This window comes from Dysidea avara, chromosome 2 (genome assembly GCF_963678975.1).
Source record: "Dysidea avara chromosome 2, odDysAvar1.4, whole genome shotgun sequence".
In the NCBI taxonomy this organism is placed as follows: domain Eukaryota; kingdom Metazoa; phylum Porifera; class Demospongiae; order Dictyoceratida; family Dysideidae; genus Dysidea; species Dysidea avara.
In genome coordinates, this window is record NC_089273.1 from 25018354 (window position 1) to 25037958 (window position 19605).

The 19605-nt window shown below is 37.8% G+C and overlaps 3 protein-coding genes across 4 annotated transcripts in view; 2 read left to right on the forward strand and 1 right to left on the reverse strand.

Moving 5' to 3' along the window:
- LOC136246939 (uncharacterized) overlaps positions 1–19605 on the forward strand; it is a 36377-nt gene that overhangs the window by 8496 nt on the left and 8276 nt on the right. Inside the window, exons 5-8 of the mRNA XM_066038544.1 lie at positions 7523–7603; positions 11232–11531; positions 11595–11828; positions 19295–19573. Coding sequence (XP_065894616.1) covers positions 7523–7603; positions 11232–11531; positions 11595–11828; positions 19295–19573 — 894 coding nt within the window. The remainder of the gene's footprint in view (positions 1–7522; positions 7604–11231; positions 11532–11594; positions 11829–19294; positions 19574–19605) is intronic.
- Positions 12092–16849, reverse strand: LOC136246932 (uncharacterized). 2 transcript variants are annotated; one of them, XM_066038532.1, is made up of 7 exons: positions 15631–16849; positions 15526–15573; positions 14756–15468; positions 14474–14701; positions 14179–14407; positions 14066–14119; positions 12092–14016 (listed from the first exon to the last, which is right to left on the reverse strand). In XM_066038532.1, exons 1-5 carry the CDS (start codon positions 16691–16693, stop codon positions 14363–14365), a joined length of 2097 nt encoding a protein of 698 aa, XP_065894604.1. In that variant the 5' UTR covers positions 16694–16849; the 3' UTR covers positions 12092–14016; positions 14066–14119; positions 14179–14362. The 2 variants fall into 2 exon arrangements, with proteins under 2 accessions (XP_065894604.1, XP_065894603.1); XM_066038531.1 differs by having other exon boundaries at positions 14756–15573.
- LOC136246933 (uncharacterized) lies at positions 12101–16866 on the forward strand. Its single transcript, XM_066038533.1, has 2 exons — positions 12101–13266; positions 13316–16866. Exons 1-2 carry the CDS (start codon positions 12268–12270, stop codon positions 13613–13615), a joined length of 1299 nt encoding a protein of 432 aa, XP_065894605.1. The 5' UTR covers positions 12101–12267; the 3' UTR covers positions 13616–16866.

Genomic DNA, 19605 nt, shown 5'->3' on the forward strand with positions numbered 1-19605 from the left:
TGACTTTTACTTATCATTAATTTTTATCTAGGACTGGGTCACATACAACCAAGTACATACACCAACGTTGCAACCTACACATTGGGAAAGTATAAACAGTGCCATAACAACCACTCAGAGCAGTGTGTGTGCCAGTGGAAATGATACATATGCATCAGCATTGAAACCGGGTCGGGTCAACAGGGTCACATTTTGTCTGGGTCATCCGGGTCAGACCAGCTTTAAAAATCATCCGGGTCTGACCCGGACTGGATCACGTACGAAGCAAATTAATTAGTTGGACGGTATGGAAGTGTATAAACACGTCATAGTTAAGTCTTGATACAACCCAGCTTCTTCGTGAGCCACACCCATTTATCAGACGACTGTCTGCAGCCATACGTACAGCCACGCCCATTGTTCGGTGACACTAAAGTCTACAGGTATGGACGAAACCATGATCATAGCTGTCTGCTGGCTTATTTGGAGCCACGCCCCACTAATGTATTGTTGTTGTTGTATGGGATACGGCCTAGGCCAGCTTTTCCCGTGAGCCACGCTCACTTTATATCATGAATGTGTTATACCTTTTTAATTATGGTGTGTTAGGTATGTGCAAAGCCACACCCACTTGCAGGAAACGCACACCAAAATGTTTCGAGGGGCAAATATTTCGAGGTTGAGCAAGGTTGCTAAAAATAAAATTTTCGTGGATGTGCATACACTCCCAAAATGTATTAAACTACATGGAGGTATAAATATTTCAAGGCTAAAATTTTCACTGATAACCCCCAAAACCGCGAAATCAGCAAAAATCCCCCCCCCCCCCCCCCCCCTCGAAATATTTAGGCTATACGGTATTGCTTTCTGCAAACTTATGTGGAATCATGCCCACTGACTAACATCATTAAATATAGGCACCCTTGTGCTTAACGTGCTAGTCGGCACTCAGAACTTAGCTCTTGGCACATGCCTTACTTTTAATTAATCCAGGTCACACCTGGGTCAAATCCGGGTCAGCTGGTCATCTGGGTCAGTTGTAGTGACCCGGTTTCAATGCTGATATGCATACGTACACAGGCAAGGGAGTTTAACTGGCATCAGAAAACCACAATACTAAAACACAACTTACACAAAAACTAAGTTAAGTTAGCTATATTGAAAGTTTATATTGTAGGTGTGACATGTCTCTGAAGGTGACTCAGCAGTGAAGTGAAGCCATGCACAACAAGGGACGTGGTGAAGGCACAATAATATTATTGACAAATGATCCCAGTCAAGCCAATATGGCACTATAGACTCTGTTGTAACTAGAGGCCACTTGTGATGTGCTAGTATATCAGCGGTGTGGCATTGGCACTAGTTAGCACAGTGATCGTTATACATACAGCCATGCACAACATACAGGAGATAGTTATTACACATTGTTGTATGTGCAACAACGCATCTTCTTGTTTATTGCAGACTCACAGTAGAGTAATAGCTAGTTAAGCCATTCCAAATAGCAAGCCAGGCGAAGGATGAAGATGTACAATACAAGTATTACATTGAAACTACTCATTACCTTGTTGTTCACCAGCTGCACAGCAAAAATAGTGTTCCAATACTACCTATTCTAACCCCGTCTTTATTCAGTATTGGAATAACTATTTTAAAAAACTTCCTATAACGAGACAAAACGAACCCCAAATCCATGAATGACTCTAATATTCATTATTGGGGGCTGTGGTCTATTTTCATTTGAGCCAAGGTAGAATTTTTAGACTATTAGTTCCAACACTAAAACATAGACGGAATAAATACAGTCAGTATTTGTGTATGAATTATGCTGTGCTGGTTGTTTATGAGTGCATCAGCTGGTAATCAGCTGGTAATCAGCTGGTCATCAGCTGGTTGTTCACTGACCCAGCCTGGAGCGCATATCCTGCATACAAAATACACAGTTACAAACATTTAAACATACTTATAATCTTGTTCTTTACATATAAGGTGGTCTCTGGCTCTCCTGCAATCACTCTGAGGAGGTTTACTAATCTTCTCCTTCAAGCAATCTGTAATTAAGCAAAGGTGTGGTACTGGGCATTACATGTACGGTCAAGTCATCAGCACAAACAAACGTACTTATACAGTTGTGCATTTATTCACAGGCAAATCTATCCCCGCTTAGCTCATGTCTCTAGGCCTCGTAGTTTTCTCAAACATTATTTTATTTATTTATTCATTATTATTTATGACATAATCTTGACCGCATTTATTATTATTCTGTACTTGGTTGTATAATTATTAATTATTTATATTGTTTTACTGTAAGAAGAGAAAAACTTTTTTTTGGATTTCAACTTCAGCTAGTTAAGTATAAAATAATATCATGTACCATACTTTTGTGGAACTCCCTGCTAGGTGAATTGTTGTAGCTGAACTCTCTACAGGGTGACTTAATTGTTACATAGCTGAGCTCACTACTGGGTGACTTGTAATTTAGCTGAATTCTCTACAGGAAGAGTTGTTATTTACCTGAGCTCTCCACTGGGTTACTTGTAACGGAGATAAATTCTCTATGGGGAGAATTGTAATGTAGCCGAGCTCTCCCACAGGTTACTTGTGCTCTCTCTCCTGGGTGACTTGTAATGTAGCTGAACTCCCTACTGAGTGCTTTGTTATGTGCTCTCTACAGAGTGACTTTACATAGCTGAACTCTCCTACAGAGTGATTTGTTATGTAGCTGAACTCTCTACCTGGTCACTTGTAATGTAGTCGCTGAACTCTCTACATGATGACTTGCTTGAAGTTGAACTTTTACAAGATGATTTGTTTGTAATGAACTCTCTTTAGGGTGGCTTAAAATATCATTAAGTACGGTAGTACTTAATGGTAGGGATCGTCAAGGTTCACGATTTCCCGCCAAAAAATTACGCACCAAAAGCAGACTTGCAAAACCATCTCGGCGATTCAGCAGTATTGTATTACAAAAGTGAAGCACGATTTCGCCTTCAAAACGACACGAAATGCATCCTATGAGTTTCCACGAATTTAAAAAAAAATTCTATCTGATCGAATTTTCTAGTGACTGACTCCCTAACTGATGCCTTCAGCCAGGCCTAGCAGGAAGATGGCAACAGCTACAGTCCTACTTCTTGCATGAAAATGGCTCGCTTTGTCTATAGATTAAACCTTTCCTACACCGATAGAAATACAATCCTTGCGCTAGGGTCTTACCTTTCATCGTTCTTTAATGTCGCCATCGTCCTGGATTCACTACAGGTAGTGTTAATAACTCCACAAATGGCTTCAATGTATGGCGCCGTCCGTTTCAATAAGAATGCTCGCTAAATAGAGTAATCATAATCTTCGCGGTAAAATATTCGAATACACGTGGTTGAAAGTTCGAAGTTGATTTTGAGCAGGAAGAGCGAGCTGTTCACAATTGGGAAGCTTTGTACGTGTAAGTGAATATATTTAGCGACTTATATCTTTTATTTCTGGCAAAGTTAACCGGCAAAATTAATATTGCTTGCGTTTGTAAACGCATTTCTTTGCTGTAAACAACGTATCTACCTCAAGTATTTGAGCGATATTAGAAATAATTCGTAGCAAAATAGCGTTAGCTAAGGGTATTGTGGTTATTATTGCTTTGTGTGTTTTCTCTGAGGCAATATTGGGTGTGGCAATGCCTTCGAAGGAAGCGGCACGGAAGAGTAGAAAGAAGGAGAATAACAGGGCGTACTATGAAGCTCATACAGAGTCTATACTCTCAGAGAGAAAGGACAAGTACAGCAGTGAATGCCGATCACAGCGTCATGCTAATGAGTACTACAAAAATGTAACAGTGTTGCGTGAGAAATCAGCTGAAGCCACCAAAACATCATTTAACAAAGATTTGGCAAAATCTCGCATTGAGTTAGCGGAAAGGCAAAGGGAATACTACCATCAAGACTTGGAAAAGTAACTTTAGTGTCCTGTGTAATAGAAACTGCATGCACATAAAAGATAAGATTCATGCAATGTTTGTAAAAAGTACACAAACAAGTGGAACAAAAAATTAGGAATTTTCAATATGAGTAGGGATCAAAGTAATAAAAAGTACTGAAACAAGAGAGATTATCTACCACCTGAAGTCATGCTAGTACACACGTAATCCCTACTTCAGTGCCATTATATCTTAAATCTTGGCAACTGAAGTAGCGATTACGTGTGTGCTAGCATGACTTCAGGTGGTAGATAATCTCTCTTGTTTCAGTACTTTTTATTACTTTGATCCCTACTCATATTGAAAATTCCTAATTTTTTGTTCCACTTGTAGCTGAATTATTTACAGGATGAAGTGAAACGTAGCTGAACTCTCTACAAGGTGACTTTTTAGCTGACCTCTCTGAAGGTGACTTGTTATGTAACTGAACTCTCTACATTGTGCCTTGTACCGTAACCAAGAGTTCATAATATAGAGAGGGAGGGAGAGTATCCAACACTGTATTACCTAATCAAAACACACTGTGTTCAAAGATTGCACAATGACTATAAGCACCAAAACTTATTAAATCACTACTGAAATGGTGTAAATTCTATATTAAAGCAAAGCACTAAGAATGCTTCCCTTTGATAAATCAACACCTATCAATGCTCTTCAGTAGGTGAACCAGGTGACGAATTTGTATGGAATTATACTGAAGTATATTGAAATATTCAGGATATGATGCAATCTTTGAATGCAGTGTGTTTTGACCAGGTAATACAGTGTTGGACACTCTCCCTCCGTCTTTATATTATGAACTCTTGCCGTAACTGAATACTCTACTCTAACTAACTGCTCTAATAGTGTGACTGCACTATTAGAGGATTTCTTCTTTTTGATTGCACAATTGCTATAGGTAATTTGTTTTCCCATTGTAACTTTGTTACTGGTTTTAGATTGTTCTATTCCATTGAAAAGCCTTCCTAAGATAGTTAATCTACTTGCATGTCAATTTTCATCTCATCCCATTTAGCAGTTTGTCTGGTACATGTTTTATTCACAAAACTAGATCACATGCGTGATACACATATATTTGGCATTTTTGTAATAACTTTATGGTGATTCTCTTCAAAAGGTACTACTGCAATATTTAATCTGTCTACAAATCAATGTTCAACCGGCTCCCTGAAGCAGTTTACTCTATGTAGCTGTGACAAATATTGCTTTTGCACTTATTTATAAAATGTGACCGGATTTGCGAAAAGGTACCTTTTCCACACATTTGACATACCAGCAAACAAAATAATGTAACACTTGACTCCTTATACCAATTAACTTGCTCTTAGTATCAAAATGTAGCCAGATACTGTGGCTACATTCATTGAAAATTTCAAGCAATTATATGGTATGATCAAAAAGTTATGAAGTTTTGAAGTCCAAAAATGGGTCAAATTTTGTGTGTGAAAAAGGTACCTTTTTGCAAATCCGGTCACAAATATTGCATAACTTCTTCATCTTTTACCTGATCTGTACAAACATCGAACTGTTAGTGTGCCTTATGACACTTCTACTGCTTTCTAAACTAGTGATGCACCAATACCACTTTTCACTACCAATCCGATACTGATACGTACATTTGAGGCTGGAAATGGCTGATACCGATCCATTACCGATACTTTGCCCCACAGGCATTTCTCACTAGAAAAAGCGCTAGTAATTTAATTAATAAACCAACTTACTAAACACATTTGGTAATCTCATCAACTACAGTTTGCTGGTTTGGTGGCAATCAATTACGCACAGTAGTTTATGCGGGTTCAATGAATCATATTTTGTAGCTTACAGCCGTTTCCACTGTACTAATAATGCTAGTATCTGGCTTCTTTCAAAGAATTCATAGCTTATATCAGCTTTTTCTCAACTCCCTTCAATGCGCTTTGTATACCACCATCTTAAAAAGTAATTATTGACGTATTTAAAGAGTATCGGTTAATATCGGGCATTTACCAATACAAGTCCGATACCACCAAAATAGGGCCAATACCGATACTAGTATCAGTATCGGTGCATTACTACTCTAAACTTGGAGTAAATCAATCAAAACACACGTGATTTTTAAGTAGAGTGAAGAAAAATGTGGCTCAAATTTGGAATAGAAGGTGCCCACCCCAAGGGAATTTCCACAATTAAATTCGAATAATTTCTGTTTAGCTACAGATGCACAACAACAGCATTTTCTTGGCTCCTGTAAAATACACACTTGTCTGTCATGCATTGTCAACAAAGCTAAGATCAATAAAACCTATACACCATCAGATTCACCTTTATGGAAGAGTAAGACCAGGGGCGTAGCCAGGATTTTTTGAAGGGGGGTTCCAGCACCAGCATTGAGTTACTAGAAGCAGGGGTCTGGGGGCACAGCCCCCAGCCACTGAGAGACTTTCAATATTTTAATAAATCAAAACTCAGCATATTGCTATATTTTATGCAAAAAGTACATTAAATATGATGCATTAAGTGCCCCTGGGATGAAGGTAGTACTAGATAAAGTCACCTAGTGGAAACATACCTCATAACACATAGAGACACATATAGTAATCTGTAAGTGATGGTTATATCTCACTGTGGTATAGGAGCCATGAATCCACTGATACAAATGACAATCAAAACAATATAACTATACACATATGCATAGCATGAATTCATTTTGCATAACACAAGTGGTAAATTACTTAGAGCTCTATATCTTTAAACACTGCACACCAAAGCTATAGCAGTATAAGGTCATGCTAAGTTTTGCATTTAATGTTTGAATGTCTGAAAAACTTCATAATATGGACATGGATATTTACATGCATGTTCTATTAGAGTATACCTGACTGCTCTATTAGAGTATATACCTGACTGCTCTATTAGAGTATGTTGATCTTTTTAACAAGTTTTCAAGAGGGCTCATGTTACCTCTGTAAATCCTTCCCTGAGAGATGAATGTAAGTTTTATCAATTGTTGTGCTGTGCCATTACACTATATTGCTCACTCATTTTGTCCTGCCACACTAAATGGTGTGTTAGGATCCTGCTTGCAGAAGTCTAAATTTTACAGGGGGGGGGGGGGGGGGGTTCCTGAACCACCCGGAACCCCCCTCCCTACGCCTCATCTTTCTTTTATGTTATGTAGAACAATGTAAGGCACGAGTACTTGTTTATGATGCAGTAGAAATAAAATTTACCATCATCAATTCTTTGTTTTTTTCCTTGTCCACACAAAGACTTGATAAGAAAGCACTATACCTTGAATGATTTGCCAGTTCATGGTGTACAGACTGAATCAACTCCTGTCTTCATAGGTTATGAGTTATGATCACTAAATGAGTGCCTGTAATTTGTTTGTTGCATTGTTGCTGTACAAATCAAATTTATTGCTGGTCCAATTGTCTAGTGTTATACCTCTAAAAGTATGCAAGGCCGAATATTTGGCTGTCCGCTCCTTTGTTACCATAGATAAAACAATTAAATTAAATTTGAGGAATGTGCAAAAACAATGGGTTTTGTTCAGCCAGTATTGTTATTGTGTTATATTTCACCTATTCATAGACCAACCTATAGAAGAGAGAATTCCGGATCCTCATACAGTCAGTCAGACATTTCAGTTACCTTTACTCATCAAGTCTTCAGGTAAAAGAGTTATGTGATAAAATAAATATTTGTTATCAAAAATACTTAAAGCAGAAATATTCTACTGTGCCTATTAATCTTAAGAAACTTGATCCTGCCATAAATACTGTATTGTGTTTTCTATTAATGGTACAGAAGTGTCATCGTCAAAAGATGGAAGCAGACTGGAAAGTTATATATAGCACTAAAGAATTTTCGGCTCTAATAGGTAGCTTGTGTCAATTATGACGGCATAAATTCGAGCATAATGGGCTAGTAAAGCATCAAGCATTATGCCCTCATAATAAGACGATTCTCAAGATCATTAATTAAATGTACAGTACTGCAATGTACATGCCACAATCACAAGACATAAAACTCATTTGTATCATAAATTAATGAGATTCTCTAATAGAGCAGTCACCTACTCTAATGCAACAGTCAGGATATCTTGAGATGCTCTAATAAAACAGTCAGTCCTTGAGCATAACGAGAGCATTATTTTGAACATAATTATAATAGCCTTGATTTTTTAGACTAAAGCATGATAGGCCATTGTAAAGCATAATAAGTTCAAGCCAACTTACTAAGGTACAGCTCAACTATAACTTCATCATATCACACATGAACTTGCTTGATTACGTGGCTCACATCTGTGTACTCACCCCACTTCTAGTGGAAGCACATATGTGGTCTCATTAGAGCAGAAGGTCTCGTGTAGTATACAGTGGAAAACCAGTAAACCACACAGTGAAATGTAAGATACACATATCACAATTTAATAGCTAGTACTCAAATAATCTTTGTAAGTATGTACTTGTCAATGAACACATTGTTCTCTACAATGACGTCAAACACTAACGAATCAGTATACATATTAGGGAACCATCATTCATGTGATCGCCTAAATAAAACCACAATCACAATGTGACAGTCACCTTTAGATTCGCTGTGCTCAACAGGCCTAGCTTAGGCTAGGTGTACAGGGTTTATACTACCCAGCAACACCTCGATAAGTGAGGTAGCTATCTAAGATGAGTTTGTTCATGGATATGATGGCTTGATAACAACGCTGGCTATATCCGAATTTACTGAATCCAGATTTTACATAGTGGAATGGATGCCTGATGGTTCGTGAACATGACCCTGCAATAAAGCATTCAAGTAAGCACGAGAAATATAATGTATTACATTGTATACAGCTGTACGTGTATAGCTACAGTAGAGATAACTCACGAAATACATAGCCACGCAAATGTCTCAGCTGTGGACGGTATCTTGCAAGTTGACAGCATACAATTTAATATGACTGATGTTTGCATGGATATATTTTACGTGGAAATTATATTTTAATAAGTGGTTAGCTGCAGTTCCAAGCAAAATCACGCTTGCTACCATGCATGGGTATCATGCGTGTGTGAAGTTATAGTTGAGCTGTACCGTAGTTGAGCAATCACATTGTAATAAAATCAAGCCAATTTCCTCCCATAGTGCTGCAGAGCAATCATATTTTACATAACACTGAGATATAGCATAATTAAATTGCAATGTACTGTAACATTCAACGTGTAATTATTTAGTTACTAAAATAATAATGTTTGTATGGTATTACTTATGACAACACAAGATTACCATGTAATTGTTGACATTATCCTCATAACTTGACTGTCTCCTTAAACTTCACAACTTTATCTATTTTAAAGGGGTACACCCTTTTACAGCTTCACTGTACATCCAATGCTAAGATTCTCTAGGTAATTGGAAGTCTAGGGAAATGATACTTTATTGGAACAGGATTGCGAAGTGGCAATGGAAATAGCCAATGGAAAATGACTGATGGCTAACTGACTGGACTGGCTGGCTATCAACTTACCAACCAACCAACAGATCAACTAACTCACTGACTCATTTTCTCAACATGCGGGTTGGATTCTACACCAAAATGCTTCTACAGCATTGCTGGATCCTCCATAAAATAATTGAAGTACTCTAATAGAACAATCACATTTTACTGAAAAGCAGTAAAGGATTTGATGGACTATGGCTATAGATATTAAACAATATGAACCCAACCTGCAATATGTAACTTACCCAACTCGGTTAGTAAAACCTTCATTTAGTCATAGCATTTTAAAATATGTATAATTGAAAATGAATGTTCTATTAGAGTATTTTGAGTAGTGTTGTCTGGATATACTGTATGGGCTTTAGTTATCCAAAACAATAAACCTACATGAACACTTTTACCATTATGTATTGTTTAAGACCATCCAGGGATTGGATAACCAAGGGTCCACCATACAAAGCAATTTTAGGTACTGTACCATGTTGCATATTATTTAAAAATAATTTTATCACGTTTGCGTCTTGGTGAAAACAGGCTCTAGCACTAAAAGCCTGAATATCACCCTATTCCTAAAAGTATGCAATTTACTTTTAAAGTTATAATTGTGTATCTTACTGGGTAAGTCACCTGTTAACAGACGTATTACCAGAATAAAGACGTACTCTTTTAGAGCATTCACACATCCAGTAAGATAAACCATTAATTTTATTAGAAAATTATGAGGGCCTTGAAGTTTGCAAAGTATGAAGGGTTCCATGATCACTGATTACATATACTTGAATTTCATAACTCCTTGATTGTTATAGTGATTCTGTTTACAACTGGTTTGTTCTTTGATAGTTGATTTGCATAAGTGGTTTGTCCTATAGGTTTGATAGCAACCTAGGTATAACCATTATTTCCAAATATTGTGCATAACTTGCCAGTTATTTTATTCTATGGTATATGTACAAAATTTGTAACATAGTTAACATATCTTTTAAACCAGGAATGATGCGCACCCACAGCCAGCCAAAGGCTGGCTTTGGGTGTGTGCCTAGTTTACTTAAATTGTTTTTGTAGAAACGTGTTTGTGTGTACCTACCAATGTTTGTTTGTTTGTCCGTATGCATCCACATGAGCAAAAACGTTGAATATGGTAAACGTTGAATATGGTAAAAAGCAGCCAAGATGTAAGAATTTTAAGTCTTTATTACACTTCCACACACATACACTTTGCTCTAAGGTGGTTTCTTCTCAGTGGTCTGAAATACAGGTATGGTGACTCTTTATATACTTCGTTAATGGTCTTCCCTTTCGGTTTTATAGACATTTAGAGTAGCATAACATCATTTTGTTACACCTAATATTTGGTATTACTTTAAACAAGGTAATTTTACAGAAGCGTACATATCTCAATGAGATAGCAAAGATTATGTGGTAGGGGCTACAAAAACAGGACATGTGGGCACAAACTACATCCCATTACCCAACAATTATATCATATTGTAATACTGAAGTAGTGTATATATATTGTTATGCCATCAATAATTATGAGTATATACTGGAAAGTTTGAAAGCAATAGCAAATTTTGTGTCCCTAAATTTGCTTTGGAAGATGTCCCGCTTCAAATCACAGTAGCAAAAACAGTCTGTTGTATGACCAGCCATAATAAAGATCATGTATTTTGATCGTGGTTGCATAGTTGGTTACTATGCAACCACAACCACTCTCATCACTTTTCCATTTTGATAAAACATTATTATACATAGTGCCGCTGATAATTAATGATATATACTATGTTTTTGTTTTGTTTCTTTCAGACCAGGCAATACTTAATCAATATTTTCCTCTGTTGTGTAATTGTTTACCTGATGATTACCAGTCTACACTGGTCAAGTTGACGAGGTTACCCCAATTATCAACTGATGAACACCAACAACTGAATACTATGATATCATCATCATGTGAAGCCCAACTGGTCAATGAGAAGATTGTCACTTTCCTTATAGTAAAATTATGTTATAATGGAAGTAGTGATAGTCTAGTAGGATTGTGTGATGTGATGGATAATTTGGTTGAGTCTGATCAATCAGCTGGTTGTGTACAACAACTCAGATCTGGTAAGTGGTGACGGTTCATATACAGTGTATACATAGGTCAGTTTGTACATGTCACCATTCCAGCTGTAATTGAAGGGATTTCCTCACCTACGGTGATACTAGCTAATTCCATACATCGAGGATTATTGGTTACTACAACTGAGAGTTCACATAATGTACAGTGTACACAACATGCTACAACTAGTTCAGCAGCTGTTACTAGCATGTCATCATCGTCATTCACTGATATTTCACTGCCTGTTAACAATGAACCTATTGCTGGTTCTGTTGAACAAGAGATTGGTGTAGTTACAACAAGTAAGCATCACTACAAAAACAGTTCAAGTTTCCATAGCTTTCCTGGTTATTGGAAAGGTACTGGAACAACTGTATTTCGCATATTTCCACACCTTTCTGAATTTTGATTATGGAAATAAGGCTGTTCCAGTACCTTTCTAATAACAAGGAAAACTATGGAAACTTAAACCATTTTTATAGTGCATTTTTATAAGCTATTGTATTCTTATAGCTATAAGTAGTTGTGGTATGTAGGTGTGCATGTAATTTTTTTGTGATTAATAGTACCAAGAGTGAATAATAAAAGAGGAGAGTGTCTAACTCCAGTATGGTCTATCAAAAATGAGCGCGCGTTATCCATGGCTTCTACTAAATTTGTAAGTGTGGTGTTAATAATGCATGCATCAGAGGCTCGCGCTACTAACAAATAATTGTTTTGCTCACGTGATGAATTTATTTAATGATGGTGTCGAAGGTTGGGCATGTACAGAAGGAGAGACCAAAACGTGGGTGCAAGAACGAACGGCCTGTCAGTAAGCCGAAAAGAAAGAAAGTATCACAAGATTTATCTGCGACGGAGCCTACAAGAACTGAAGAGTCTACAGTTATTACACGAACCCGCAAAGTACTCAACAAGAAAGAGAGGAAAAGTTTAAGTGACCACTTAAACTCCGTCGACTATGATGCTTTAGTGTGTGCAGTTAATGGTAAACTAGCTGAACAAAGTTTACCGGATCTGCTTAAAGAGTTCGCAGACGTTTTGTTCCATAATGAACAGCTGTGCCGAGATATTCTAATCCATCACCGTTGCAGGTTTGCAGAATTGTTCATTGAATTCCAGAAAGGGGTGGATTCGTTCTTGCGCTTTCAACTGCAATGGCACCAACACTGTAGTGCATTCCTGCTTAGCAGAAGTTATCCACTTTCGTCAATTCAGCTTGAAAAGAATGCTGAAGCTTCAGTAGCTGGTTTAAGAAGTCAGTGGCTAGGCTTCTATGAGAGCAATGGGATATCAGATCTAGACAGCAAGAAAGTAATGATCCCCATATCATCAGCGGTTTATGAACTTTTGCTGGAAAGAGCTGAAGAATTCCAGAAGAATCTTAATCATCCACAGGGTGGTGGTGCAAGCAGTGCTAGTAGCTCTAGTTTCACTGATGGTGATGATGTGTACATCCGCTTTGGCGGCGCTGCTCTTTGTGACATGTTACATCAACGTTACAAGAGTATTAAAAGTTGCCAGAACTCACAGAGGGATATACTATCACAGGAAATCACTGTATTACAGGCCATAAATACAAAAGACAAGACAAAGATACCCCAGTACCTTCGGTACTGTGACAGGGGGTTTATGTATTTTCCAGATATTTCCTTTATACCTTTTTTGCGGAGCCTGGATGAAATTGTGAAGGAAGTTATAAACACAGACACTGTGCAGGAAGATGATGGTATAATCCAGGTATGTCATTTGTGAATCTAGCTTTACTCATGCTCATTTAAATACGTAGGTTGCACATGACAGAGTGAAGAGAGAAGACAGTCTTAAAATGATGTTCCTGACAACTTTGGGAGAACGTTTACCCAACATCGGCACTTTTAGTCAAGATGCATTGGATAATGTATACAATGTGTTTGTCCGCAAATTGTGCAACACCAGGGTCCAAGAAGTTGTATCTGCTACAAAACAACAGATGGCCAGTAAGAAAGGACTAGCATCCACAGTTGATGTTAATCTACGACCAGTTTTGCTGGCACAACATACTAAACTTGAAACTAAGTTAGGTGTAAAAAAACCTAAAAAAATGTAATTTGCATTATAAAGAATACTGAATTATTATAATTATATATTGCGATTGAAATGTTTAAATTACAATAGTGGATACACTTTATGGAATTCATTTACTTGTGTGTTGCTTGTTGTACTTTGTTTTCTTTAAGGGAATTTCGGTAGTGTGAAGGGCTTCATTGCGGTATCCCTTCCCACTGTGATGGACTGCAACTGATTGTCTGACTAGACAAGCAGCTCTGGCAGTGGTATAGTTCACTGCATCTAGTTTCCCCCCAGCAGCATGTTTGTACTGGCTGAATAAACTTTCAACCGCTGAGCCAGAAAGACGTAATGGGGATACGAAGTATGTGGGATATGTCTTGAAGAACCATTCACATATTGCTCTAAAGCTGTAGACGTCAATTCTCAAGAGATCCCATGCTATACATGTGGAAATAAAAAGCATATAATATATGTAAATAGTCCTTACTTTGCCATGACAAGAATGTTCTTTGAGTATTGGAAGTATGAGCGAATTTAGGGTCTGTAAGTGGAGAAAGAGACACATACACACATGTACACTTATGGTGAAGGCAAACATACCTTTGGTCAAAAGAGAATCTAGCCAGTTAGTAAAGTAGCTGAACCCGTTGTTAATATTTTGTAACACCTCAGCACTTGTACTTCGGACACGATCATGGCTTAAGAATCCTCTTTCAAACAGTAGATTGCATGCCTCTAAATATTCTAGAGTCTCCATTGCTGTGCCGGCATCTGCTGGTGAAGGCTACTGGTTGATGTACCAGTGAAGTTCTCCCAAAACTTGCTCTTGCTATAGTTTTAAAAAGAAAGAAAAAATACACTAAAGTTCATGCAGAGAATAACACAATCCACTTACTTGCATAATCTTTGCAGGATGTACATTTAGTTTGGTCCACGCATCACGCAAGCAGTGAGCCTCTCTGAGACGGGGAACCATTCTTGTTAGATTCTGGCTCACTCGCTCCAGTTCTCGCTGATACAAGTCATTGATAGGCTGCCATCCAAATGTACACTTGTCCACACATTTAAATTGTTTAGAGCCAGTTGGTTTTGAAGAAAATAATGCATTTATCATATTCTTAAGCTGTCATTAAAAATGGAATCCATCAAAATATTTAAAACAAGTAGATGTGGTTACCTGGTGAGATGGACAGATCAGCCAATATATCTTGTGTGGAGGATCAAAAGGATTAAGCATCCAAGGTTCCACTCTATATTTATCTGACTCACCATTTTCACCACTTTTTACAGAATAAGCTCCATGGCAACCATGACTGGCTTTAATTGCGGCCACATTGGAAGACCCACCATCACAAACTAAAACACTCGTTTTCAAAGAGTGCAACTGGAATAACTTGACAGTTTCCAACACACAAGCCAAGACAAACTTCCCATCAACTGAACCTGAACTAGTAAAATACGGGCCGACAATGTCGAACTGACTAGTTAGGTCTCTCCACAAGAACTGTAACACATACAATGTCTGTTTACCGGTGTCGGAGCTGTGTAGCAAGGTGTACAGATCGTTTAATGAGGCTAGGTCTTTTGGAGTCATTGACAATCCCATCAATCTGTTGTTTCGGGAGTTCCACATTAGTTGACAAGCAACCTTAACTTCGTCAAAAATTTGTGCACCATCTCCCATTGGCTCCTGCTTTCCTTTCTCCCTGCACTCTGCTCTGTAGACCACATACCGTGACACTTGATCAGTGATGCAAGCTGAACTGGCTCCTGGTGCATGGATGAAAGCATCAGAATATGCTTGCAAAGTAGATTTGGCTGGTAAACTAAGAACATTAAAATCCTTCAATGCTTCATAAGCAGCAGGACTTCGTGAGTAGATAGCTAAAGCTGAAAAGATATGCAAGTAATTTAAACCATTGTAACAACTGTAGCTAGATACCTTACCCATTCTTATGGTGATCAGACTCCAATGATTACCTCTACCACCATTACCTGCATAAAATCACTTGAATAAATCCAAGCATATACATACTCTTATAATGATCTTACTGTTGGACGCCTGATCACGGGAAAATTCTGTCCTTTGGCAGTCTAAATCTGTGTTCCAAATCTCTTTCATTATTCCACCGACACCATATTTCTCTCCTTCATCATACAATCTCTGTAATTCCTCATCATCTTTTGTCATCTCCATGACAGTTCTCATTTCTTCATTTTGGTCATCATCCAGGGTGACTTCATGCTCCTCATACCTTGCTAGTTTCCTAATGCTGTTAGTCCTCTCATATTGGGCTAGCTTTTTACGCTTTGCTTGGCTGGCAGGACTCATATACGACAGTCTAGCTCTAGAAGAAGGACGTTGCCTCTTTGCTTTTCTTGTCGGGGTTTCCTTTAAAGTTCTCGTTTTCTGACGTTCCAGGTGTCTAACCAGATCTTTACATGGATAACATTTAACTTCTTTGGCATCCTTCTCCTCCTTGGTTGCATTGCGAGCCAACTCAAACAATAAATCACACTTTACTGAATGCACACGGTGGAATGGAAAATCAGTAAGGCGCACACTTTTTATATCAAATCGAATTACTTCTTTGTATTCTTTCAAATACAGCTCAGGGTCAATCCCTGGGCAGAATTTGTGTGAGTTTCCACCTATTATTTTACACAGATCAACAATATCTTCAGTGCTTTCAAAACTCTGCTTCCTCCACAGTCTCATCATCACATGTACAGAGTATTCCTTGTATTGCACGTACCCTTGAATACGTGACAGCATTCCATGAGGCAGATGAACAGAAAGATGACGTTGACTGATTGTTAAAACCGGAATTTGTGTACTGTTTACCTCTACACGTGACATCGCAAAACAAAGGCTAGGAAACCGTGAAGCGATTTCTTGGTGAATCTTCGACAGAAACTGCTCTTGGTTTTCAGTCGAAACTTCTGGTGCACTGTTCACCACAGTGTTAGACGATGTGTTGTGCATCTCGGGAGACGATGCTTCCACTTCCAGGTCCGTAATGACATCACTGACACGAGCGGGGCTGCCAACACAAACATCGCTATCGACAAGATGGGACTGAAACCCAGTGACGCTACGACTTGGCGTACTCATAAGACGAACTGTCCAGCCGGCTACTCTCAACTCACCTTCTAGAGTGTTGATTCGTACCAGTCAACACGTTTATCATAAGCGTAAATTTACTGTGATAACTGGAGATACTTCGGGTGCTCATTTTTGATGGACTATACCGCAGTTAGACACTCTCCTCTTTTATTATTCACTCTTGATAGTACATATATCCATGCATATAGTACGATAGTACTGTATGTTACGGTATTATAGGGATCATATAGGTTTGGGCTTCAATGGCCAACTAAAACCAGTCACACACTACTGTTACGGCACCTTGGCAGTATTGGTTAGGTATAGCCAAGCCCAAAAGAGCCTTCAGTACAACCTGGAACTTTCAATTAAGTTTCTACAAAATTAAGAAATATGTATTTAATGGAATTTTCTACTGACTGACAGATTGCATGAATGATGCCTTTGGACAAGTATAACTCATAAGGCTATGAGCGTGATTTTTCACTATTCCACTTCCCTTCAGTTTAACAGGTGCCTTTTGGCATACTGGAATACTTACTCCTTTGTAGGCCTGAGCCTATAATGCTTTTGAAATTGCCTATTATGCTTTAGAGCAATGCTCCAAAATTTCCCTATTATGCTCTAATTATTCCCAGTTATGTCCCATTATGCTCCAAATATGGTCATATAAAATTGCACCTTGGCTGCTTTATTAGAGTATCTATTGCATCTGTGAACGCTCTATTAGGATATTTCAACATGCAGTGACTGTTCTATTAGAGTATATCGATCTTTAACTTATCTTTTCCTCACAATGTAGCTGTAAATCTGACCTTTGCTGTGTTTGCACACTATCTTGTTCTGCATCATACAAAATAGGCAGAGTCTCAGCTTCTCTGATAATCATTGCAAAACAATTGTGCCTATTATGCTGGCACTATGCTCAATGCTTTTGGCAACCTATTATGCCCCAAATTATGCTGGCATAATTGGCACAGGCCTACTCCTTTGTGTCTCATTTATCTTTGCTGACAGTGCAAGGTATCCCCCCATTAGCATTCTCATAGTGTTCTTCGTTTATAATGCTGAGTAACAGGCTGAACATAGCTGAAAACAAAGCATAATGGTCAATCTTCGCTATTTCAGTAATTGATAGTTGAGGTGTGCGTTTAGATGAAAACAATAAGCCTGGCATTATTCTTTCTTCTAAGCACACCAGTCATAATAATATTCCAAAAAGTTAATAAACAAGTATATGGAAAAATTAGGAGTTTTAAGTTTGATAAGGGATCATAGAAATAAAAATTAGTCAAACAAGGGACATCGCCTACAACTCAAAGACATACTAGTGGACATTTAATTCCTAATTCAGTCCATCTTGTTTTACTACATATTATTTCTATGTTCCCTAATTGAACTTAAAATTTCTAGATATGCTTTTGGTATCCTGTGGATATATACTGTACTGGATTTCATTGACAAACTGACAAAAGAGTTTTTTGTGCACAGATACATACATGTACAAGTATAAGGAAATAATGGCTTATGAGATTATAGGTGTCCACATCTGCAAAACCCTGGCACGATCATGCATTTTTGATTTCCTATTTATTTCGTATTTATCATCTGATGAGCTATAATGCTTGCTTTGGCAAAGTTTCAGCCTCGAAATATGTCAATAACCCTGGTAGTTATATACCTACAAAATGGCAACAACAGAAAGGTCAATTTGTACAGCAAGTATGGGGAAAATAATTTACAGGCGCTTACTAAAATGGATGTAACATACAAGCAGCATGACATACAGAATTGCAATTTGCACCATCGTGTTTGCCATGAATAGGATAACTGGGTAATTATTTCCTTGTGTCACCTCTCTTCACTACATACAGAGGCAAAATTAGTGAAGAAAAATTAATTGTGTACTATTGTTTTTATCGTGAGGTAAACAAACACCTTAACTTCCATATCCTTGAGTCTATCACAACAAAACACAAAGTTTTGAGCTCCTTGTGAGTAGGCAAATAAGATGATATCCAGGTTTTTATTGTTTGGTCCTTAGAACAAAGTATTCAAAAAATTACAGGATTTTTATAACGATGCACCCATTGTATTCAATAGCTTTCAATAGCTCCGGTCACATATAGAGCTAAGAGTCTGCCAAGAAGAAGTCAAATACTATGTATATGATTGTTTTTCACAAACATTTAATTTTTGCACATTTTGTAAAGTATATGAATCACAATAAAACTTTTTAGGAGTGAAATAAAGTAAGACCAGCAGTGAGAAATATTTCTGTGAAATGGCCAGCTTGAATTTGGTGCATTAATTAACAACTTAACATGCAATGTAAATATCTGGCTATTCACTACTGGACACCTTGGGACCAATCAAAATTGTCCTAGATGATTATCAAGGTGTCCTGACTTTCCCAGGAAGTTTTACATGCTAGGGGATACTTTGGGACCATCACTACATGCATACAAACTGTGTCCACTTTCAAGTAACCTAAATTAACAGCTAAGGTTCAATGGTGCACTTAAAATAGACTCTAACACTGTTCCGTGATTTAGTTCAGTGTGGTAGATTAGTGTTGTGTAACTATAATATACATGCGTATACATTTAGATTTTGTCCAACTCAAGACACACTATCATGCTATACTACAATTGATGCCTGATGACTATGAACAAAGTGTTGGGAAGTTGCTGAATTATATTAGTGATGACCATATTTGTATGATATTGAGTAGTAGTAACTCCACTACTGCTAATAAGTTAATATTGGATTGTTTGATTGAGAGGATGAGCTGTAGAGAAGAATTACTTGATCTGTGTGATCAACTGGAGACTATTAGTACATCACATCATGATCAGTTGAACATGTTGATCAGTGAAATAAGATCTGGTGAGTGCAACACAGCTGTAAGATATAGGGAA